Raw genomic sequence first — 25,809 nt, 5'->3', positions numbered from 1 at the left:
TTAATGATTTTTCATCAAGAGCTCATTGTTTTGTTCAGCTACCAAGAGCACATATATCAGCTGGTTGTATTCAGTGAAGCATCGCGCTCTATATTGTTCCTGCAGGAGCACGTTAGAGGCATGAAATATGCTGAAAGTCTTTTCCAGCATATCTTCCTCAGTAATGGTATCCCCACAGAGCTTCATCTAAGAGGTAATTATGAACAATGCGGAATTGTACTCAGCCACTGACTTGAAATCCTGGATCCTTAGGTGAGTCCATTCTTAGCGAGCCCTTAGAAGAATCACCATTGTCTGGTGATTGTATCTGTTTCTTAATGCCTTCCAGAGAGCTAACGGATCTTCATCGCTCTTTAGTCCTTCATCAAGATGGCGACGAATAAAGATCATAGCCTTTGCCCAATCTTGAGAGGATGAGTTGTTTTCTTCCCTAATGGTATCTCCAAGATTCCTTGATTCTAGATAGATCTTAGTATCCAGTACCCAGGTAAGGTAATTCTTCCCAGTAATGCCTAAGGCAGCAAAATCAAGCTTTGCCAAGTTCGCCATTTTCTTTTCTTTCTGAAAGAAAAATGAGATGCATAAGAACTTGCAATAATATGTATTCGTGGAGGAATATAGTGTTAGAACTTCTGGTTCTTACAAATTTTTCATTTTGATCTTCAGGCCAAAAATGATAAGTACTCGAAACTTTAGACTCGAGATTTTCATGATTAATGAGAAGGGCGATTATACCACACCATTCTCATCGAAACAAGCATAGGATGGGCGATTATTCCGCACCACTTGAACAACAGAAAAATTTAAATATGCAGGGCAGGGTAGGCGATTGTACCGCACCACCTAAAATTGCGATAAAATTATGCAGAGCAAGATATAATCGATTTGAATATGCAGAGTAACGTGGACAATTATACCGCACCACCTAAAATTTGCAGTAAAATTAAATCTGCAACTACAGATGGGCGATTTGTACCACACCATCTTTGATTGCAGTGAAAATTAAATTTGCAATTCAAGATAGGCGATTGTACCGCACCATCTTTGATTACAGTAAAATTAACATAAATAAACACTGGGTTAGAAACCAGGAACTGCACCAAACAAGAAATCAAATATATAAGTAACTGTTAAATTTAGAACGAGAAGCAAGCATGGTGCTAGCAGTTCATCGCGAGGGTGCATCACTCAGATGAAGCAGAAGAAGAAGAAAAACAGGAAAAACCTTAAAGGAAGCATTTTTTTTTTTCTTTCGATGAAGGGAGATGTGAACTATTTAAGGTTAGAGAGTCGTGTAGATAACGTGTTATAAATAGACAAAAGTTAGAGAGATAACCTTTCTAAGGACAAGAGTGAAGCAGGTGCAAAATATAACACTATGACTTTAGTAGCTATAACACAAAAAGGATAGCAGATAAAGAGAGGGAGGAATACTGATATTAGTTCTCTTGCTTTCTTTCGCAGTGCATTTGATAACAGACGGAGTGCTGTATTTGTAGAGCGACTCCCGTAACTACAACCATCCACAAAACAATGATGATACTTTTGAAAGTATCAAACACTATTCCTAAGTCTTATTCTCTTTGAGTGGGCATTCATTCATCCATCAATCCATCAATTTTACAACATATATATACATATATACATATATATATATATATATATATATATAATTTTAGGAGGCGAGGCTATCCATGAAACACCTCGCCTACGCCTTCACCTTTTAATACATTGACAAAAACTAACAATGACATTAAATTCCTGACCACCACACCGCCTTATCGCCGCCATCGCTCCTCTTATGACCGACGAAGCTTCCTTTCTCTCTCTCCCCCGCCCTCTTCTTTTTTAAACTGGCACTAAATCTTTATTGATTCAGCACGTCAAAAGCAATGTTCTGTCAAGCTTGGAATCTGGGTTGCAAGGAGGATTTCTAATTGATCGATATAGTTGAAATCTGAAACAACACGATGACAACGACAAAGGTTGAGATCAGAAACGATGCGGCGACGACAAATGCCAACATTTGAAACGAGGCAAAGAGAAAAAATTGGATACGGATGAGAAGGAAGATTTAGATAAAAAGAGAGAAAATAAACTTGATGGTGGTGAGCAATTGCAACCGACTTGCATGGCGAGAAAGATTAAGGTAAATTGTAGTGGGGCTAGGGTTGCTGGTTTTTTTTTTTTTTTTTTTTTTTTTTTTTGAATAATTTTCAATTTTTTAATTAATTATATGAGAAGTGTTTTTTCTTTTTTTTTCTTTTTTCAAGAAGATGAGTATATTTGATTAAAAAGAAAAAAGAAAAAAAAAAAAAGCATTACAAATACATATTATGAAGAACATGGTCCCAAAAGAATCCTTACAAATTAGGTCTAAAAATATTACAATAAAGCATCATTACTGCAAAGCAATTAGTAGACTTCAAGTCCTGGCCCAAGCTTATTGGGAACCGCAAGGTTAAACTTCGTGTCACACGAAGATCATTTGAGAACAAAAATCTCAAATCATAGATGGGAACAAGGAGTACGATACCCCTAGTCTAATCGCATTACCTAATTACCGCCACGATCCCTTAACACAAAGTGAAGTAGATCTATCAAATCAAACAACTCCACCATTTAACATATATCCAAAAGAGGTAGCACACTTTATAAATCATCACATTCCCGAGGAAAGAGCTAAGTGTACTAAAGCCTTATGGTGCCAAAGGTGTAAAGGAGGTGTGCATCTTGGCCAAAAGAAAAGGGAAGGCTTCAAATCATAAGTCCATAAGAAGAAGTGAGGCTTTAAATCAAATCATAAATCCATTTCAATTGACCCTCCTACGGTTGTCCAATCATTTCACATTAATGGTAGTGCCCTAAGTAAGCACGAAATCACTTGCTAGTTAACTTTGAGGGAGGCATTAAACCACAAGTTCTTACGCCAAGTTTCAAGACATATAAAGTCAAGAGACACTATGCAAATACCCAAACACTCATGCTCTTTATCAAGCTCATGGAGAACCAATAAGCACAACAAACACGTGTTGATTCATCCCTAACAAAGTTGATGACCACTCATCACGTGAAACTCCTTGTGGTCCCATTTCGTTCAAGATCAAGCTTCAACGGCCCTTAAATAGACATTTACGTAGAAGGACTTTAAAACACACATTCTACACGTGACAAGCACATGTATATGTTATGCCTTAAAGCGGGAGCATTTGTAGACATGTAAATTTCAGTGAAATAAATACTCATCAACACATTAAAATTTTGATGTGCCAAGCGACACACCCCGACCTGGAATGTCCACCTAGACTCCGAATCGAGTGTGATGGCCGACACCAGGAGCGGAAAATGTGAATAAAAAATAACCTAAAAGTGCCTAAATGTAAGAGTATGCTAGTGAGCGGGAATGAACTCATTCCACACATGATGTCAGAGCATAAGTAAAGTACAGTAGGATAGATTGAGAATTATACCATCGAAAATAACCTCCAATACCAAGATTTGCCAAGAATCCTTGTCAACATAGAAGTTCTGCCACTAAAACCTAAAGGGGCGAAAAATAAGGGTGAGTGGGTCTAAAAATAAAGCTTTGTAAAAAAAAATTTGAAAATATGATAACCTCTCGCCGTAAAACAAGTATAGTTCCAAAATATACGTATTACATATAGTATGAAAATATTTACCATAACTTGCAATATCCCAAGAATCCAATACGCCATAATAAATCATATATAAACTATCACATCCCGGCCCGGGCGGGACGACTTCCCGGGCCCGCTCCACCACCGTAGCACGATATTGTCCGCTTTGGGCCCCGACCACGCCCTCACGGTTTTGTTTTTGGGAACTCACACGAGAACTTCCCAATGGGTCACCCATCCTGGGAATGCTCTCGCGCGCTACTCGCTTAACTTCGGAGTTCCTACGGAACCCGAAGCCAGTGAGCTCCCAAAAGGCCTCACGCTAGGTAGAGATGGGAATATACATATAAGGATCACTTCCCTGGACGATGTGGGATGTCACATAAACATCTAACGTCTGATCATCACATAATCCCACATAAACAAAATATCATAACGAGTGTTCATCAACATATGCTAATACACGAGTTCATGCAGAGATATTCTGACATGAATAGGACTAGGTGTAATAATGATTTACGCTCTGGTACTACAATCACGTGAAGACTGACGTTATGCGCGACACATACGAGTCCTAATTGACTATAGAAATCTAGGATAGGACTGGCACCTACAATGGATCCAAAGTGAGCGTACAGTGCGATGTGAACATACACATGAAAGACTGGCCATGGCCCAGGCGAGTACTAACACCAGTGTAGCACACAATGAGCAGATAATGTAGATAAATTCATACAGTGGTAAATCGATAATTCACGTGACCATAATACTATTCACAACCATAAATATAATTAAGGCATTGATAATAATATGCATACCTGTGCATCCTATAGGACGTAGCATAATTTCATAATTTATATCAATGCGCTAAATCTTATAAACGTTAAGCTAATCTAGACGTATCGTAGAAAATTCTTTATGAAATATATAAATGGAAACTAACAAATATATAGACACACACACTATACTAAAGAAAAGACCCACTCACAAGTACTTGCGATGTCACATCATTTCGAGCTAAGAAAGCTGGAGTCTTCGATAGTAATCGCACCAATTCGAGGACTAGTTGTGGTCAGAGTTGGCTGAAAAATGGCTTGAAGCCGTCGGATATCCACCGAAATCTGGGGAACTTCCCCCCCCCCCCCCCGGTTGATCTTCGTCGGAAAAATCGAGGAATCACCATGAAAAATCAAGAATAATGGCAGCGACCACTTTGCGTTCCGAACCATCAACCTAACGTCTTGAGCACGTTAGGGGAAGTGATGGTGGTCTGGATGGTTTGCTAGAGGAAGAGTGGTGGGGTGGTGGCTGTTGGGGTCGGTCTCGGCGTTCATCTGAGACGAGGATAAGGCTAACGGAAGGAGAAAGACGAGAGGGAGAAAAGATAAAGGAAAAAGAGAGTCCAAGTGGTGGAGAATGATGCCACGTGGCAAGAGATGAGAGGGAGGGGTTTGAGTGTGGGTCCCATCAAAACAAAAATAATAAAATAATAAGAAAATATCTAGTATACTGAAGTTACTAAAATGCCCTTCAACTTCGTAAGTCCGAAAAATCTCCATCGTAGGTCCAAATTCAAATCCGCTTACGCCCACTCGTTCGTACCGTCAAGTACTTCGAGAATACTAGTAAAATAGTAGCTCGTACACGTCACGAAAAGATGGTCAATGAAAGTCAACGATCTCGCCACTAGTGGCATTTTCGTCAACTCACTCTTTCAAAATTATTAAAATCGTAAAATTTGGGACTGGTTTTTACACCAAGGCTTACGTGGCATGCGTCATGTGTCTCACCAATTGTACATATGACATGTGACTCATCAAAACCAGACGAGTTATCAAGGATGGCACGCTCAACAGTTGGCGGAAAGTAATTAAGAAATTATCTTTATTATTTTTTAATTAATTTGAATTTAAATCAAATTAATTGATTTAAAATGCCAAATTAAGGATGAAATGTTATTGATTTTATTTGATTTTAAATCAAATTTAATTTGATTAAATTAAAGATTATTTGATAAAGTCAAATTACAAACCAAGTCTCAGATCAAGTCTTAATTCCTTAATACCAAATTTATTTTGTACTTGTGTTCTTGAGTTATTTGTAGCAAGAAATTCGGTTTACAAGGGATTTTATTTCGTAGTGTTGATTCCTGGGGGATAACATATATAGTTTTGGTGCATATGCACCGAAGGAAGGAAACAAACAAGGAAACGGTGGTCATGTCAGGAAAGTTCCAGCAAAATCCAACTAATAAAAAACTGCGTTGATTGTGATAGTTTATAACTTTATTATATATATAACATACATGTTGCTCAAATAATTAGCAATGACCTATTCAAATGGCAACCCCGGCAGTAGTTTTCTATCATCAATTACATCTATATTTCGTCGAAAACCATCATTTATTTGTGAGTTGTATATGTCAACAGCTAGAAAAAAATTATATATATGTAGTCCCTCATATCCAACTTACTAGTTTTGTTGAAAAGTAGTAGTTTCTTGCCTATCATAAGCATTAGTTAATTAATATTCTTGACTTGCAAGTTATAGCGCATTAAGGGTCAATTCGGTTGCATAATTTCTTACAAGTTTATGTATATGGTATAGAGATTCAACTTATGGCCTTTTGAATAATGTAATAAGAAATAACATAAAGATGCATTTGTTAGATTAATAATTTAATCTAATAAATAATACTTGGTTATTCAAGTTTTTGATGTAAATCCTCCTTAGCCATTGTCACTTTCAGGCTCTGTTTGTTACACTCTTTAAATGAGACTAACTTAGATAGGACTAGTATCCCTTGTTTGGTGGCGTAAAAATTAAGAATAACATAATAATAGTATACTAAGGGGGAAAAAAAAGGTGGGGAAAGGAATGAGGGGGTGTATTAGACAAAGTTTGACTTCTTACATTTTAGAAATCAATCCTCCTTACTTTCTTTTTACATGACGATGTTATATCATTTCACCTTACAGATTTCAAAATCTAAATTGTTTATTCTTTTTGTCGTCATCTAAAGATTATCTGTAGAAAATTTAATTTAATTTGAAGATCATTTAATTAGTCATTCATATGAATCTAACAAATTGACGGTTAATTGTAAGGATATTACTTGTTATTAGTCATTCATATTCGTTATCCGTTAGACACATATAAATGGCTAAACATCTCATATTTATTTATAAAAAAATCGTGTTGGAATAAAAAGAATGAACAATTCAAATTATCAAGTTTGTAATACAACGACATCATGAAAGAAAACCAAGTAATATTGTATTTGAAAATTGGGAACCAATGAATGAAGTGGAAGGGGAGTTTCGAGCTTGCTTCCTCCCGCGTGTAACAACCGTGTCCCAACAATCGGGTTCCTACCTTCCACACTGATCTCCTTAAACCAATCATTAAAAACCACCGCGTACAAGACAAAGATTCCTCTAATATATACATTGTTTATATATAGATTAATAATCATGTATTGTATATATTCCAGCACAACAACACTCACCACATCATACAAATTTTTCAGCTCTCTCATCAAACTGAAATTTATTAGCCAACTTTTTGTGAACAATTTGTCTTTCTTTCTTTCTTTCTTTCTGGTGTACCACTACCAGGCCACAGTTTCAGTCTACGTACGTAAGTAGAACTATACTCTCTGCTTCCACCCGTTAATCAAGTACTCAACAGTGAGCTGACGACGACGATGACAATGATGAAGATGTCGAAGAAGAAATCATCAAAGGGTAATGATGATGATGTCGGTCGACCAAGACCAACACATAGAGCGTGGAAGCTGCTGCGTCTGGCATTGCTTTGGGCAAGAAAAGGCGGTGTTTTCAGGCGACGCCTCATGATGGAACTGCGCGTGGTCCCCAAGTTGCTCAAGAGTAGCCTCGCCCACATGCTTATGCAGCAGCAACAGCAGCAGCAGTATTACTTTGAGCGGCAGCTGTCGTTCGACAAGACCCCCATTTTCCCCACCCTCAAAACGAAATCCAGCTGCTCCCGCTCCTCCTCCATGCGCTTCATTAACATCCCTTGCTTAAACCCACCATCAGTACTTGATTATTTTGATGATGATCAAGTCGACATGATCATCAATAACCATGAAGAAGAATCAGAGGATCGCCGCAACTGCTACTATGATGATGATGAGGATGATGATAGTACTGCAAGGCAGAGCTTTCTTATCAAATGCGATGAGGATGATGATGGCCGTGATATTATTCAGGATGATGAGGAAAAAAAGTTTCCTCTTTCTCCAGCATCAGCTTCCAATAATAATAATATGTACGAGGAGGAAGAGGAGGAGTTGGAGGAATCGGTTGATATAAAGGCAGATGAGTTCATAGCTAAGTTTTACCAGCAAATGAAGCTCCAAAGACAGATTTCATACCTACACTACACTCAGAACCTCACATGTTAAGTTAATGATGTTAATCACAAATGTCATTCACATTGTCCATCCACATTCCAAAATTCCACAATTCCACGACTCCACAATTCCAGATCCAGGGGCAAGACAAACAGCCAAAATATTAACGCAGGACAGCCATCGCATTGCGGCATTTTTTTCGGTTTTGTTTTTGGATTCAATTCTACTCTACTGAATTACATTGTATTTATTTTGTAAAAGAAGAGGCATGGCATTGCGTCATATTTTTGCTGATACCGAAGGCTTAGGCTTCCCATTATATTGATGTATTTGAGCGTTTCCTACATTCTCCATTTATAAATTCATAATAAAGAATAACATCTTCGTATAGAGTTGGTTAATTATTTTGTTATGAAGTTTTGTTTTTTGATGAGGGAGGCTAGAAATCTTAAGATTAGGAATTTGAAAGCCCATTTGATAATCAATGATCATGATTCTCTTCATCGTCACACTAAGCATTTGATAAACGTACCCAGCAATATAACTAGAGAGTAGAGACAGAGTTGGTAGACAAACAGTCCCTGGCTGGCATTGGCATTATTACAACAATATCACACCTTCTGAGTTGTCCCGACCACATGCTGCAGTCATCGTACCCAGATTCCGGACTGTACTAGTCTACTCTAGTCTAGTCTAGTTTTCTCATGTAGTGACGACGTCCCTTGTTAAACAATTTCACTACACAAACTCGAGCTAAGAGAAATACTGTGTCCCATTTTGTATCAATGAACAGAAACATATCTGTCTCTTCTCAAATGCAATCACTTAAGATGCACCTATTTATGCAACCCTACTTATGCATACGGAGCACAGAATATCGTGAGTCAAGAGAGATGATCCAACCCATTCCCATCCCACTTTCTCACCCACATTCAGAAAGAGCCAGGGGGAACAATGCACAAACAGCCCAAACGCAAGTCCAATTCTTCTTCTATGGGACCTCTCGCATTAAAAGTACAAACCTACCTTTAACTAATGATCTGGAGAACTTGTATTTTGATTCTCATCAAGATATGTTTCCAACTGTCCCGTTGCTGCCAAGACCAGACCTACAGTTGCAATGTCATGTGTCAACTCGAGTACAGAGATCAAAGGACATGACAGAAATTGACCAAATAAAAATGACAACTGTAAATAGACAAGTCTATTCTGCCACAAACATGTCCCAAAATCTCTCAACTCTGAGTAAGATCTGCGCTATATGGTAATTTCATGATGGTTGTCCTAGTGAATACATGTTTCCAAGTAATAATGGTAAATGCGAATGTATGACATCTATGGTTCACTTGTGTGTCCAAGTACCTAAAAATAGAGGAGAGGGCCTCCCAGGCCGTGATTTAAATTCTGGATGAAACTGCACTCCTACATAGAATGGATGACTTGGAAGCTCTAAAATCTGCACAAGAGAAAAATACCAGAACAAACACAAATCATGTAAAATATAAGTCTTCAAAGTCAAATCCTTTTGCAGTAAATGATAGAAAGGACTTTTTGCAACAAAACCCACCTCCATTCGTCTCCCACTGTCATCCTTCCCCACAAATTTCAGGCCAGCTTCTTCAAGAACTCTAATAACATCTGGGTTCACCTACATCATGACGAAATAAGACCATATACACTACGGAAAACATGCTTCTGATACATCATGTTTTCACCTAAATAAATTATAACAAACCTCATATCTGTGCCGGTGGCGTTCATCCACATACTCTGAGTTATGGTACCTAGCAATTGAGAGCAATAACACATCAGGCACGTAAAATATGGAGGCTAATATTGCAATACTCTTTAAAATGGAGAACTTTAAAGTGGTGGTCATGTGTGATTAGTTTTGACAAAAGCAACCACAGACACAACACAGAGGATAGATCATCAAAGGCTGCCTGCAAAATAGTACATTGACCCCAAGTTTGTGCCGTGTGTCCTTTTCAGACCGACAGCATTGGAAGTTGGAACACATGACACATGCATTGGTTTTACGGTATAAATGCAGCAAAGTTACCTGAAGTTATAATTTCAGTTTGCAGTAACAAACCGGCTACTTTATGATTTCTAAAACCGAACACAGTAATAGATATTTCACATACAGCTTTGAAGTAATGCAGTCAGGAGCTTGGAAAAGTGTTCTTCTGGATCCCAGTCTCATTGTGCTTCCCATGTGAGTTCTTGATCCCTATACACGGATATAATAAAAAATCAACTGTCATGGGCGAGGTTGAAGCCATACTTATTTTTAAATTCCAGAGGTAAACATCACCATAAATTGTACCTCAGGCATAAAAATTACAACAGGATTCGGTGTCTGTGGATCAAACTCTGTGCTGTCTGCACTTTCTAAATCCAAAACCTAAAACAAGTAATTAAAGTAGGGATGATATATGATCAAAATTAAGAATAAAACATGTCAGTTACGGAAATGTTGCTTACAGATCTCGCAAATTCAATCACTGAAATCTGCATGCCCAAACAAATCCCGAGATAAGGAACATTGTTCTCTCTGGCATACTTTGCAGCTAATATCATACCTCTCACACCACGATCTCCAAATCCACCAGGGACCAAGACACATGCTGCATTCTGCAAATAAAGAATAGATTAAAACATAAGCTGTACAGGCTAGGAGACGATAATTTAGCTTAAAGCAGACCTTTAGGGTCTCCCATGCAGCAGCATGTGCTTCTGGTATCTGTACGAAAAACAAATCTTAAGAAAAGACAAAATAATAGACATCAAACGAAATTCTGCAAAAAGAGGAGGGTAATGGTTCAATACCAGTTTGGCACTATCATCTTCAAGGTCAGAAGCAGCAATCCAGTCAATTGATGGCTTTAAAGAACAAGCAACACAAGCATGCAGAAGGGCCTGCGAGACAAATTTAGCAAATTTTTTATATTTTCAGGTCCAGATTTCCATATTCTTCAGCAAGCATTTATGGTAAAATAAACGTATAGGCGGTGACTTATTAACATATATAATTTAACAAGCATGCATTGCACAAGGAGCCATAGATTCATATTTACACTACAAAATGTAATAACTGAATTTTCTTATATGAAAAATCTCTAATGAATTCCGCAGACTAAGTAAAGATACACCGTCCTACCACCCAGCTTAATAATAGAATAGAAGCTACCATCCCACCTTTACTACAGACAAGTACGAATCTGTAAGGCCCACATACTTCCCCACCATGGCAATCCTCACCTGCAAATATAAAATTCTCATCTGGTGAATGAAAAAAACCAAAAGATGTTATGTTCGAAAATCGAGCATCGCACAATTATCTAACAATACTAACAGAATTGGTGAGGTTATCGTAAGTCTCTGCCATCTTGGTCCAATCTCTTAAATCAGGAGGCATGGCAATGCTGAAACAGAACATTAAACACCGGTAACTTAACATAGCCAAACTTCATGCGGTTTGTCTTCCTATATTTATGTAGCATTCCTAGAGAGCACATATATCAGCTAAAAGAACTCCAAGTCGAACAGTATTCTAGAAAGAGATTGCCTTGGCGTCATTACACAAGAAGAAGTTACATAAGCTAATGCTGATCAACAATCAAGCACAAAAGTTGAAGCCTTAGGTCATCTCTAATTGAAAGAGCTAAACATGGCCCCATCCAGAATTATAGCACCCCCAAAAAAAAATTTTAAATGAACATTGTCAGGCCATACTCATATACCATCTCCAACCAAAGAGGCTAAGCATAGCCCCCTCAATATTTATTAGTTTTAAGTCTATACTTTAAATTTATTGGTTAATTTAGTTAAACTACCGTTAAATGTTTTCAAATCTAGTCGTTGAATTTGAATAAGTTATTGCAACTGAGGAGCTGAGCTCTAAAAAAGGGCTAAAAGGGGGCTACATTTGGCCAGCCTTTGGCCAAATAATAGCCTGGTGCGCTCCATAAAATTATAGCCTAGCCATTGGTTGGAGATGAGTTTTTGTGCAAATCAGGTCATTTTTTGACTTTTGGACCTTTAGCCTTCTCCATTGAAGATGGCCTTACATGTGAAGTAATGGGTGAAAACATACCTTAGTAGATTTAGTTGTTGAAGAATTGAATGATGAGCGTTTTGATTCTGAACAACAATTCAGAACAATAGCTTAGATAAAAAAGAAAAATTAAATAAAGTATTAAACCACCAAGGAGACAGATAATTGTTAGTGAACCCACCCTAAGTAAGAGAGGAATGTGCCATATGTTTGGTACATCATGGATATTAAGAATATTACCAGCCTGTAAGAAAGCATAAATAAAATTTACAATATGTAATCAAGAAAATGAAGTTTGATTAAACATATTTAGAAAAAGGCCAAATAGAATTATTCAGCAACAACTTACTGCAACATGACAAAATTGTGAAAGTTTCTGCTTAGTATTTTCCAGCAAAGGCTGCAATGCAGTCACAAAAATAAATAAATACATTACATCTGCACAAAATTTAACCTTACCAAAATAATGGTAGAGTAAAACACAAGGGAGTCGGGTGATCTCACTGCACCATTGTAGGTGTCCAAGCAAGTTTTAAATGGGAACTAAAGAAAAACTTATAAGGTTAATGGATAGGTGAAAAGAGGTACCTCCGCAGAGCGACATGCTAATAGATGAGGAGTCAAGCCTAATGCTCTTAGTTCCCGCACACTATGTTGCGTAGGCTTTGTTTTCTGCATAGATTACGAACAAGCAAAGAAAGTAAGAAACATAGAAGATTAATCAAACTCTTCTTAAAATTTAATCAACTTTGGTTCTAAACTTACAAGCTTGAATGAGGAACTAATGAAGAAAAGTAACACTCAATAATTAAGTAGAGGAACCTTACTTGCTCTCCAACAACACCCAGTACTGGTATCAGGCTCACATGAATAAGACAGAAGTTCTCTTTCCCTGACGAAAGAATGAAATCAACACCAGCAATTATCATTTAACATCAATGAAAGTTCAAGATCAAATTGCATATCAACTCCAAAGGGAGATAGTTAGTTACTTCTGGATAAGCATTATTCCATTGCATCTATACCCCGGACAACAAAAATAAAAAAGCACCGCATAAAGTCTCAATAACATTGGAATAAAATTGTTATATCAACATTATTGTCCTAAAGCTGCTCATAACTGACATATCAGACCAGAAATCTAACCGTAAGCCGCTCATACCTCGTATTCCTAGAGCAGTCATTGGAAGATATATATATCGATCACACAGCATAGAAACATAATAAACAATTGGAAGCCAACATATGGGTGAAGAAATTATCTCATCAGTGGAATCAAAAAATTCCTCAAAGGAACAGAATAAACCACAACCTTACCAACTGAAAAGGACAAATGGCGTAGAGCCTCAATGAATGGCATTGATTCAATGTCACCTAAGAAGAAAGAAGAACAATTATCTTTGTACATAAACACAGAGAAAAGAATAATGAGGCATGTAATGCATCTATGTATTGATCATTGCTTACCCACAGTCCCTCCCAACTCTATCACACAAACATCTGCAGGGCCCTCTTTTCCATCCACAGGAATGACTGAAACAGATTCTATCCATATCTTAATGGCATCAGTTATGTGTGGAACCACCTAAATTGACTCAATTCGCGGAAGAAAGGCAGTCATCAGCATTCAATGCATGTGAAGCAAAAAAGAAAAGGTAGGATCTATGAACACGGTGATTCTGTAGCATCACCTGAACAGTTTTGCCAAGGTAATCACCTCTCCGCTCCTTCTCAAGGACAGACTACAGGGAAGAGGGGAGGAAAAAATTTAAAAATAAAATAAAATAAATGGAAAGCTAATTTGTAATTAGATTAAATAAAACTCATAAAATGAGAGACAAACACCCATTGTTATTAGGAGCACCTGATATATCTTGCCAGTGGTAATGTTGTTATCCCTAGTAAGAGTTACATCTAGGAAGCGTTCATAGTTGCCGAGGTCCAAATCAACCTACAGTTACGATTAGAGTTTAAAAAAACTCAGCAGCATGAAGATTAGAGATAAGACTAACACGGATTTGAATTGGATAGGTATTGGAGAAATTAGCAAGGTCAATGATTACCTCTCCGCCGTCGTCAAGAACAAAAACCTCACCGTGCTCAAAGGGAGACATGGTGCCAGCATCTGTGTTCAAGTATGGATCTGCAGAAGCAGCAGCAGCAGCAGCAGTAGAGTAAATCAAATCAAATCAAATCGAAGAGAAGATGATTAAGTAATAAAAGCAGAAGGAAGGAAGGAAAGAGAAGGAACCGATTTTGATGGAGGTGACGCGGAGGCCACAGGCTTTGAGGACGACGCCGATGCTGCTGGCGGTGACGCCTTTGCCCAGCCCACTGACCACCCCGCCTGTAACCAACACGTACTTCATCAGGAGCACACTCTCTTCCCTTCCCTCCCTGTCACTTGTATTTTGCAGGCCAAACGTTTGTGTTTATGACTGAGCGGGAAACGCTAAGGGAATAGTGCCTTATCGTATCATATCGTGTGATGGAGATGGATGCTCGAAGTCCTTTTCCAAGTTTCCATTTCTTACACACGTGGACGTCGCTCTTGGTATTGGATGGATGGAATCATTGACTTTTCTATTTTTGTTTTCTTTTCTTGTTTAGGAGAAAATAACTTTTTACAACGCATGATTAGCATTGTCACATCTAGACAAATTTCTTTTGGACAAAGATTGTCTGTCCTTTCGTGGCCTCTTGTTTGTGTAATCACGGTTAAGTCACGTCAATATTTTATATTACTATTTATTTTTATATTATTATTTTTATAAAAAAGTAATATAAAATGTTGACGTGTCTTAATTATGACCACACAAAACAAGAAAGCACGGAAGGGCATCAGAAGTTAAAGGGCAAACAATCCTTGTCCATTTCTCTTTTATGCTTGGTTCATTTTCTTTTGTTTTCCACCAATTAATATCTAACAAGCCTGTTCATTTTATTCCCTTTGCCTAATTAAGGACCGTTGCTGCTGAGTGAGGGAGGAATAATCCCAGTTCCTCCGGCATCCATCCCACTTCCATCGTAATTAATAAGCGCATTTCTTTTTCTTTCTCCGTCATCCGGATCTTCTTTTAATTCAATTGATATGCACATATCACAAGCAACGAATTAGCCATGGCATGCAAGCCCACAATAACTTATTTATCAACATATTCGATTTCACTTTCGTTCTGTTGTGACAACACTATAATCACATCAGATTCCTCTCCACTGGCGGAGTTACACCCACGGCTATTGTGGGCTGTAGTCTAGGGAAGACTTTAACAAACTGCAGCTATAGTAGTTTGTATATGAGCTTGTTGTTGCTTATTGTAGATATAATAGCCCACTCAAATCCTGTCAAAACTATTAGTTAATGTATTTCTTAATTTATAAATAATACTTTTATTGCCTTATATATTATTTTATTATTTTATCATTTTTAGGCTAAAAGTAAAAATGGTAAATTAATACATAATTAGGTTTCTCCTATTTCCCATGTTTTTTACCCTATTCGTTCAAAACAAAAAATTAAACTCTCTACCCTAAGAAAAGAAAAACTATGAATCACCATCAAATTATTTTCTAATGAAATTCAACAGTAGGTATGTTCTTCATCTATTCATTTAACTTATTTCTTGATTCAATTGTTAGGTTAATTTTTATTCGTCCTTGAATTTGTCTATTAGGGTTAAAGATTTTGGGAATAGTCCATGTTTCATGGTTCTTGTATTTGTAACTAATAAAAAGGGCTCGACGACAATATCGATTCTGATAATAACAAAAGATTTCAATTCCATTACAGATATCTATGGTACAACTTGAATTGGTATCCCCTAACCTTTTTTTCTTTTGGGTACTTGTTTTCAACAAAAGTGATAATATTTGTTATCTTTCTATTGCTTTTTTGTATGCATGTTTTATTTGTGTAAAAATTAGTTGGAAAGTAATTAATAAACTCGTTTGGATTAGTACTTCATGTTCTTACTTTTATGTAGATTATTATAGTATTTTATGTAGGCAAAAAAAAAAAATCATATGATTACATGCTAATCATTTTAGCTAACCCATCCAAAAAAAAAAATTTTGACTCCACTATTGATCCGCTTTCAATTGTAAATATTATTACAAATGGCATGCAATTCCATTACATAGCGTCACATTTCGAATTGAACCGATGAATCAACTTCTTTACCCCCATTCATATCTTACATCTGCGTCAACACGGCATTGTGTTGTACTAATTTTCCGCCTGCTACATGAAAGTATCTCCTTTACAAACATAATTAACTCCATCTTAAAGAAATGGAAATGGAAACAAAAACACATTCAATTTTGTGAGTCTTGGGCTTGTGGGGGAAGGCCCAAGTATATTGTGTTCTTTTTATGGAGGCCCAGTAATCGTGGGGCTGAAGCGGCGTCGTTCTTGTGTTCCCATTCCTTTCTCGAGCAGCTAGTGAGAGAGTCGGAATCCAGCTACTCTTTTGAACGAAACAGTTTCATTTGCCTTCCTTCCGCAGGGAAATGATGAGACCGACGTGAATGGAAATGATAAGTAAAGTGAAAATCCAGTAAAAAGAGATTAGACGAGAGAGACAGTAAGCTGTCAAATGCGTCCGGAGTCGAGCTCATCAGGCGGAGGCGGAGGAAAAGGAGGAGGTGGTGGCGGCCCAGAGATAGAATCTTCATCATCTGCAAATGCATCCGCTGCATCAACTTCATCGTCTTCTTCACCATCTCCATCTGGGAAGCGGAGCAGAGATCCTGAAGATGAGGTTTACCTCGACAATTTCCACTCTCACAAGCGTTATCTCAGCGAGGTTTCCTTTTCTCTTCTTTTTTCTTTCAATTTCTTTACTTTTGTTTAGTGGAATTAAGCTAAAGAGTCTTCCTTTTCCTTTCAAGAATGAAAATTTACTGGCTCTGAATTCTGATTCATTTCCATCAGAATTGAATTCATTCATGGGTCTTCAAACAATTTTGTTAAATGTTTCTTTTTTATTATTATATATATTTATCATTAATAGGCCTTATTTTGTTAGTGTTTCAAGTGAAACTAGTCCTTCATTTCCCTCATAACTCGCTTGTTTGTTGTGCACTGCACTAGTGCAGATTATGGCATCTAGTTTGAATGGACTCACAGTTGGAGATCCACTCCCTCTCCCTGACAATCTCATGGAATCTCCAGCAAGGTCTGATACCTTGTTTTATCCAAGGTTACTTCTTCTTTCACACACATATCAAACTTGTCAATCACTTTCCATAACATCGTCATCTGCTTTTGGAACCCTCTCAAATGAACTACCCCTTCCCGCATACATAACTAACTGCAATTCCTTCATTCATTCATTGTTATGATAACCTTGCGCTTCACATTCGGACTGTGTATGTTTAAGTGGCCTAGTTTCATAGGTCATAGGTGCTATTGCATCTTTCTATGTTAGTTCACCCTCTTTTTTAGTAAACGTACCTTGATTTTATGAGTTATTCCAATCCAATCCTAGAGACCAAACGAGGCCTGTAAAACATCTTAGGACTACAGGTTCGTGTTCATGGTTTCTTGGGTTATGGGACTCAACGTTTTGTATTTTCTTTGACTTATTTCCTATTTTGTTCTTATTTTTTCCCCGAATTCAGTCTGTTGGTGATAACCGTGATATCATATGACTCAAACAGAATAGGCCATCTGATGTTATAGACTGTATAGTTTCGACTGGATGTGGTTATGATGCACTCATATAAGCTTCCTTTTGCAAGAATGTAATCGTACTTTTAACTGTCATACTTTGGGCCTTTTGCTTAAGTGGTATACCAATAGGTGAATTTGGTACTTCATGTGGCTGCTTAAAATTTTCATCTTTTTCTTCAGTCGTCCAAATGTTATCTCCTTTCCTTCAAGTGTTTTTTCTCTTTTTGTTTGATCGGGGCCTCGAGTGTCCCCCTTCCTAGGGAACCTTCAAGTCAATGTTTTCCACATTACATTAAACAGGAGTTCTCTGCATTGCTTTCTCCACCTTGATTCTTCCTGAAAAGGAGAAAATTGTATGTCCTTTATCATGCTGATCTGATTTTTCATTATGTTTTCATAACTTTATGCTTCCAGGGATGAGATGTCTTTACAATATTCACCAATGTCAGAGGACTCAGATGACTCTCGATTTTGTGAGAACCCCATAAATACTTGCTCCTCCCAACCTGATAGCGTTCCCTCGAGTCCTGTCTCTCCTTATAGGTACCAAAGATTTCCTTCCACTTGTCCGAGTAGTTCACATGGCTGCACTGTCACTAATTTCAACTGCTCCCAGCCTCGTCAACGAGGCTCTGATTCAGAGGGGCGATTCCCATCATCACCTAGTGATATTTGTCACTCAGCTGACTTGAGGAGGGCTGCACTCTTGCGGTCTGTGCAAATGAGAACACAGCCTGCTGGCCCACCGTCTTATGAGTTGGAGTTTGGTTCCGGGCAAGAGCCTGTATCCGATATTGAAGCTGAAGAGCAGCCATGCTCCTACATGAAGTCTTTAGTTGATGAGAGGGACTATCCAATTGCGGGGTGTTCTTCTATGGGTATCACGGAGCCTGATTTTAAACAAGAGAAATCGTGCGGGATGTTGGATATGGATGTGAAAGGGATTGATTCTGCAGATTAAGTGCATGCTTCAGTGATGTTCAGATAGATACTTGCTTCATTTGCAGAATCTGGAGTGCAAGATGAGCATTTAGGCTGTCACTTTGTTGCATATGAAGAGAAGGGCGTCACGAGTCGCATATTCATTTTTGGGAAATTGGCCATTGTTGAACTATTTTAAACGGGCGGAGAATCGTTTACCCTGCTGTTATGTGGAAGAAGGTGAATCGTTTATTCCTTTCCTTTGTTTCCTTTGTGCTAGGGACAGCTTATCAAACGGTCGTGAGATTATTGTAAAGTAAATTATTCATTTCCTATTGTTAAGAGATGGTCAATTACGATTACGACTCTCATTTCTCCGCCACTGGCAAGCTAACTAGAGCAATAATTGAATGGCAAGGGATATAATCAACACTTGTGTAGGTTCTGTCCGTTCAAATAATGCCTCGGTCGCATGTACATTTGGCCCCCTGCTAGTTTTGGGTCAGTGACATCAAAAACGTGTGGCCAGTCATTCGTAATTCTCCTAACATGTAATGCATTACTACAACTATCTATGGTAGGGTAGGGGCATAATTTCCCAGCTGTGTCGTTGTTGTGAATGCTACTGGGTGTTGGTGATGTGAGGATGAGCCTCCCTCAAGGTGCAACGAGGCATTATGCAGACACTCCAAGTCTTGTTACGTCCGCCAGTTGACGGCTTATCTCCAATCTCAAATCATAGTTGGCCTTGCTTTGCTTGCTCCTCACTTCAGGGGAGGAGTCTCTTCCATGTAAATCAGCTCACCACTTGTGGCCGTTCACGATCGTCTGATTCAATCTGACAACCATAGGCGCAAAAACCAGAATTAAGCATGGGCGACTATTCATTAAAGCAAAAACAATTAACAAGGCAAGAAGTTGTATCTAGTCGAGCAGCACCTAGACTTGAACAATTACTGTAGTGGTGCACTCTTCACTCTTCCATCCGAATACACAAGCAAATATATATACAAAAAAATCCCAGGAGTAAAGAGCTTATGACAGGCAGTAGTCATCTGTATATGCGTCCAGTACTTTCCAGATTAAAAATAGCAAATGCAATGCTATTGATGAAGGTACAAATGCAAACGAAATCAAGAAAAGAAGAGTAAGTGTTTTCTTACCTTTTTATTGCGTTGTCTTTCACGCTAAACAAGGCATCAACTGCATCTTCTTTTGTCCTTACAAGCCCCTCTAAGCTACCACAAGACGTGCACATTGAGTGTACTGCTGAGTCTGTTGTATCCGAGTTTATATTGGTAATTCTAATGGTAACTTCCTCTTTCTCCTCCAGTGGATCAATTAAACGACTGAAACTCCGTACAACAACCTCCCAATCCGAACCTGCTCTTTTGAATCATGGACAGTAAATAATTATCCAGAAACAATGGAAAATGGGGGTTATTCAACAGTTCAAGGGTAAACGACAACGTATATGACATATTCGTAAAAGTGGGCAAGGGCCTCTTTCAATGGGGAAGGTTGATTGCAGATATGTTCTCACTGCAATAGTAATAGATGAGAAGGTCATATTTTCGAATAAATAAATAAATATTGTTGTTATTGTTGCAGTTGTCATGATAGAATGAAATAGTTGGACAAGAGTTACCCAGTTTTGAGGAATCATCTTTCAATCTCATGCTGCTTTCTAAAGGCATTAGAGGTCCCTTCGCACGATTAGTTTTCTGCTTGAAATGAAATTTGTAACACCACATGGCCAAATGGCATGTCTCGGTTCAGCAATATTCATGAAACTGCAAGCAGAGGTAATATCTCTATAGCGCACACGCACATAAACAAAGTAATGAATGTACCAGGTTGGGACATTAGGCCATCTCCAACTGAAGGCTGGTCAGACGTTTAATATTTTAATGAACAGTACAAAATCATATTTGCCTCCATCTCCAACCAAGGGCCACAGGGCTCGTTTTAGCCCTGTCACAAAAAACCATCTCCAACCGAGAGCCAAAGGGCCAAACATAATTTATTATTTAAATTTAAAAACAACAACAACCTATATTTAAAAACTACAACTTAAATTTAAAAACGACAAATTAAATTTAGCTTCACCGTCATCAACTTCAACTTCCGAGGATGAGTTGGAGCTTCAGGCAATGGGGAGTGGGGAGCCCAATTCGGAGAAGGTGTCATCTTCAGAAGATGAAGAATGAAAGGACCGGGGGACATTGTTGTTGGAATTCCTTTGTCCCACATCGGCCCCAGGACTTGAGAACAAGCCCTTTATATAGAATTACCCCACTCTAACTAATACCAAGACCTTTTGTATTAAAACCCCACACCTAATGGATTGAGCAGATGGCGAAGTAGGGACAGTATCGGTGTTGTTGGAGTAGGCCCATGGCCCATCTACCTAAAATTTAAGATGGTATCAGAGCCAGAGGACAGGCCCGTACATCCACGTGAACAGCTGGGTCCCCTTTGATCCCGCGCGAACGGGTGAGCCCTGACTTCGCTCCACGTGGTTGCCGATGTGTGAAACTTCACGTGAGACCCCACACCTTGTTGGAGTGGGCCCATGGCCCGTCTACCTTAAATTTAAGAGTTGTTATGCAAGATAAAGCCTTATTCCTCAATCATTTTCTATCCCTATATATATATAGAGGTTTGTCATTCATAGAGTATGCATTAAATTAATGCAATGCCACGCCTTGATAATGATTCATTAAAAAATAAATAAGGATTTGAAAACTGAGGTAAGATTTAGAAGTAATTACCAAATGAGCTTTGTTGTGAATGAAATGAAGAGCTCTTCACCTGTAAAGAATGAAATGAATGCTCAGGAATCGTCATCTATTCTATCGAGTTTTGAAGCCAAAGTAACAGCTAGAGAGAGAAAACCCTTTTACCAGTGGTAGTGAAGGTTCTGAGGCGATTAGGCTTCAACCTCAACATCCCCACTCCCTCCGAATTCCGCAGCCAACGGTTCAGTCGACCGCCAGCATGCTGATAATGCGACGAGTATTCTAGTGAAATCATAATTCCACTGCTTTGTACTTGTGAGCTTCATTATGCTGACAGTGTGACAAGTACTGTAGAAACGGTTCAAGAACTCCTGCTCCAATTTCTCCCAGTTGTTGATGGACTCGGGCTCTAGGTCTGTGTACCAATCAAACGCATTCCCCTTCAAAGAGCAGACAAACTGTTTTACTAGGTAGTCTCCCTCCGTCCTAACATTGTTGCAAGTTTTGACAAAATGAGCGATGTATTGCTTTGGGTTCACCTTTCCGTTAAACTGCATAAATTTTGGTGGTTGGTACCCCATCAGCATCTGTAGGCTATCAATCGTCTTGGTGTATGGCTTCGAGTACATCAGTGCATACCTTGAAGTGCCTCCATATTGTGCCTTGATGGTGTTTGTGATCATGTCTTGAAGTTGTTGGATAGAAAGAGAGCCTATTAATATAGCTTCGGACACTGGCTTTTGTTTCCCTCCAACTTTGTCGACATGATGCGCTTTTCTCTTGCCAGACTCTTCGTCATGTTGATTCTTCTTTAGGTCAAGGTCAGCTTCTCCTTCATGCTGTGATTCTAACCTACTCATGAGTGTAGCGATCTTCACGTCTTTCTCCTCGACAGTCTTTGTTAGCTTCGCGATATCCTTATTCATCTATGCAAGTTGTTCCTCAATGGAGGTGGCACTGATGGTCATGACTTGTGCAACCCAAGAATGTGACTCTCTTGCAGACATCGAGGGTGCTGATGAAGTCTCCGTGCAGTGGTTGCTAGTTGGTAATCTGCAGTAGGATCATGCACTTGAGTCTGCATCTGAACCCAGTGATAATGAGTGCTCCCTCGAGTTCTTCGAAGACAAAGAATCCCACTGGCCGCTTTAGGATGACATCCTACATGCCACAGCAGCATGCTTCGATGCCCCCGGCGAGGCTATGTTGATGACGAACACTCGCCTCTGACACTCCCTTTGCTCCCTCAGCAACACCAACTTTGAAGTATCATGTTGAAGAGTGGCGACTGCCTTCACCTTGCTCCGAGTTGTCACGCCAAAAGATTCTTCGCTCATGACATAAGTACTCAGGCTTTTTCCCTTGGTTGCGAGAACGACTTGTCCCTTCTTTGATGCCATTGCATTTGGAAGTGTGTTTGGATTTCTTAAACGAAGAAATAGATGAAAGGAAGAGATTGTCCCACTGGGCGTGCCAAATTTGTAAACACAAAAATCCTGTGACGAATGAGATAAGAACATGTGTACAAAATAAATTTGTATTAATGTAAATTTAGGGTTACAATCTCTTTACAACTTGATCTTCTGATTCGATCTTCGAAATGTGTAAATGTAATCTTGTTGATCCAAAGGTCGCGATGACTTGATCTTGGATGAACGGATGCCGCAAAGTTTTGGCTCTTGGCAATGGAGGAACCAGCACATGTAGGGGTACTTGGTGGTTCTTCATAGGATTTGCGAAGAACACGACAGATTTTCCGAGTCTTCTTCAGTTTTTGAGTGTTTAGAGGGTTTGAGTGCTTGAGAGCTTCAGAGTTGCAAAGCTTCAGTGTCTGGGTGTGAAATGATTTATGGACCCCTTTCTTTGTCTTGGAGCCTCCTATTTATAGACTTTCCAAGCCTTGACTACGGATGGATTTGGCCTTGATTGTGGGCTTGATTAATTGACAAAAGGACCAGGACTTGATTTGTGGGCCGGTTCATGATTTGTCTCCATCAATTAATATTTGATTTAATTAAATTAAAATCAAACAATTCATTTCCACCAAATGTTGACATGTGTCCTTCTTGATAACTAGTCCGATTTTGATGAGTCTCATCCATGTGTACGATTTGTGAAACACATGGCACATACCACGTATGCATGGTCTGTCAAAACTTTAATGCGTTGGTGAACATTTATTTATCCAAAATTTTGATGTCTACATATCTCTGTATACAATTAAGAGTTAAGATGCTTTGCTCTAAATGTAAATACATAGTGCTTTCTTTAAACTATAGTGATGGTATGATCGTACCTACATTCTGGGTGTTGTCCGAGGAAAACTAATCCCGCTATGATGTTGATCGTACCTACTTGCTGGAATTAATTTGAAGGGAAGAAGATTGTATTAAGATTGGCTTTAGAGACAAATTATGTGCTAAAGGGTTGTAAGTACGTATTTACACATCAGTGAGTAAATGGCTTGCCATGCATGTAAAGCTTTCCTTAATCGTGGACCTTGTAATTTTTAATTAATTCATTGCATGTTACAATTGTATCAATTGTCAGGTAACATGTAAAAACGACAATTATGGATCACAACAAAAACAAGTAGAAACTTCCTGTCTTGAATTAATTGATTTCTTTTAATGGAGTACTCCATTTCACTTAATTATCGTTTCCTCATTCAAAGAAACTTTGACAAAGAAAGCAATTAACCAAGTATAAGAAGTGGAAATTAATCAAGATATATAGGACGTTAACTTATAACATAAGAGAATACTTTGAATGTGTTTATTGTATTCTTCTCATTCCGAGGTATATATAATCATGTACAATTTTACTACAATAAGGAAAGAATAATTACAAGTAATCTACAACCTAAACAAGGAAACCCAAAATATTAGGAATCCCATAATTAAAGGAAAATATTATACAAGTTAACACTCCCCCTCAAGTTTGTGCATATATGTCACGCATACCCAACTTGTCCAAGAAACTTGAGAACTTGTCACTAGAATGGGCATTTGTGAGTATGTCAGCCACTTGATCCTCGGTCCTAATCAGGGGAAATTCAATTACTTTTCCCTCTAATTTTGCTTTAATGAAGAACCTATCAACCTCCACATGCTTCGTCTTATCATGTTGTACAGGATTATAAGTGATATCCCTAGCAGCCTTGTTGTCACAAAATAACTTCATCAGCAGACTGTGGTTGACCCCCAAATATTGTAATAGAAACTTAAGCCACAAGAGTTCACAAATACCAAGAGTCATACCTCTATATTCCGCTTATGCACTCGAACAAGCTACTACATTATGCTTTTTACTTCTCCATGTTACTAGATTACCACCAACACAAGTAAAATATCCTGATGTTGAGTATCGGTCATCTACTGAACCCACCCAGCCGACATCGGTATACCCTTCGATTCTAAAATGCTCATTTTTCTTAAACATAATTTCTTTACCTGGACTCCCTTTCAAGTAACACAATATCTTCATAATTGTACTCATATGTTGCTCCCCTGAATCATGCATATACTGACTAACTACGCTCAAGGCATAAGCAAGATCAGGTCTTGTATGTGCCAAATACATCAATCTTCCAACTAACCGCTGATATCTTCCTTTGTTTACCTGTACATGATTATGGTCAAGACTCAACTTCATTCCTTCAGCCAACGGAGTTGTAATAGGTTTACAAGCTGACATCTCGGTTTCCTTTAACAAATCAATGATATACTTTCTTTGGGACAAGAATATTCCAGACTTGCCTCTTGATACCTCGATCCCAAGAAAGTATTTTAGAGATCCAAGATCTTTCATTTCAAACACTATAGAGCAGATTGTTCAACTAGGCCATTCCTTGTAACCACCATGTCATCCACATATGCAATGAGTGCTGTAATCTTTTCATTATTCCGTTTCAAGAACAAGGTGTGATCCCAATTGCTCTGACTATACCCAAATGCCTTCATTGATTTAGTGAACCTGCCAAACCATGCTCTTGATGACTGTTTTAATCTATATAATGACTTCTTTAGCTTACATACCTTACCCTTGTTCATGTCTATTTTGGTACATCCCAATGGAAGCTCCATATAAACTTTTTTTAGTCAAATCTCTATGTAGGAATGCATTTTTTACATTGAAATGTTGAAGTGGCCAGTCTAGGTTCGCTACCATGGACAATAAAACTCTAATAGTATTGATCTTGGTTACTGGCGCAAAGGTGTCCGTGTAATCTATGCCATATTTCTGAGTGTACCATTTTTCCACAAGTCTTGCTTTAAACCGATCGACCGTTCCATCTACTTTGTATTTCATTGTATAGACCCATTTACATCCCACAAGTTTCTTACCTGCTGGCAAGTCCGATAATTCCAAGGTAATATTCTTCTTCAACGATCTTA

At 38.4% G+C, this 25,809-nt stretch overlaps 4 protein-coding genes across 4 annotated transcripts; 2 read left to right on the top strand and 2 right to left on the bottom strand.

Annotated features, from left to right (window-relative positions):
• Positions 1–549, bottom strand: LOC137714685 (uncharacterized). Its single transcript, XM_068453832.1, has 2 exons — positions 289–549; positions 1–186 (listed from the first exon to the last, which is right to left on the bottom strand). The coding sequence occupies exons 1-2, from the start codon at positions 547–549 to the stop codon at positions 1–3; spliced, it is 447 nt and encodes a 148-aa protein (XP_068309933.1).
• A 6,795-nt stretch (positions 550–7,344) lies between these two features.
• On the top strand, positions 7,345–8,067 carry LOC137714684 (uncharacterized). Its single transcript, XM_068453831.1, has one exon. It carries the CDS (start codon positions 7,345–7,347, stop codon positions 8,065–8,067), a length of 723 nt encoding a protein of 240 aa, XP_068309932.1.
• Positions 8,068–8,774: 707 nt separating this feature from the next.
• LOC137715374 (uncharacterized) lies at positions 8,775–14,524 on the bottom strand. Its single transcript, XM_068454678.1, has 22 exons — positions 14,328–14,524; positions 14,140–14,219; positions 13,941–14,027; positions 13,768–13,818; positions 13,544–13,661; positions 13,394–13,450; positions 12,904–12,968; positions 12,665–12,748; positions 12,426–12,476; positions 12,258–12,320; positions 12,116–12,162; positions 11,375–11,444; positions 11,218–11,280; positions 10,849–10,938; positions 10,724–10,762; positions 10,504–10,653; positions 10,346–10,423; positions 10,164–10,249; positions 9,752–9,800; positions 9,584–9,664; positions 9,379–9,472; positions 8,775–9,125 (listed from the first exon to the last, which is right to left on the bottom strand). The coding sequence occupies exons 1-22, from the start codon at positions 14,443–14,445 to the stop codon at positions 9,049–9,051; spliced, it is 1,698 nt and encodes a 565-aa protein (XP_068310779.1). The 5' UTR covers positions 14,446–14,524; the 3' UTR covers positions 8,775–9,048.
• Positions 14,525–16,532: 2,008 nt separating this feature from the next.
• On the top strand, positions 16,533–19,033 carry LOC137716296 (uncharacterized). Its single transcript, XM_068455734.1, has 3 exons — positions 16,533–16,881; positions 17,174–17,277; positions 18,165–19,033. The coding sequence occupies exons 1-3, from the start codon at positions 16,672–16,674 to the stop codon at positions 18,709–18,711; spliced, it is 861 nt and encodes a 286-aa protein (XP_068311835.1). The 5' UTR covers positions 16,533–16,671; the 3' UTR covers positions 18,712–19,033.
• The last annotated feature ends 6,776 nt before the right edge of the window (positions 19,034–25,809 follow it).

The sequence above is a fragment of the Pyrus communis genome, chromosome 14 (assembly GCF_963583255.1).
Source record: "Pyrus communis chromosome 14, drPyrComm1.1, whole genome shotgun sequence".
Classification (NCBI taxonomy): Eukaryota; Viridiplantae; Streptophyta; class Magnoliopsida; order Rosales; family Rosaceae; genus Pyrus; species Pyrus communis.
This window is presented reverse-complemented; position numbering and strand designations above follow the sequence as displayed.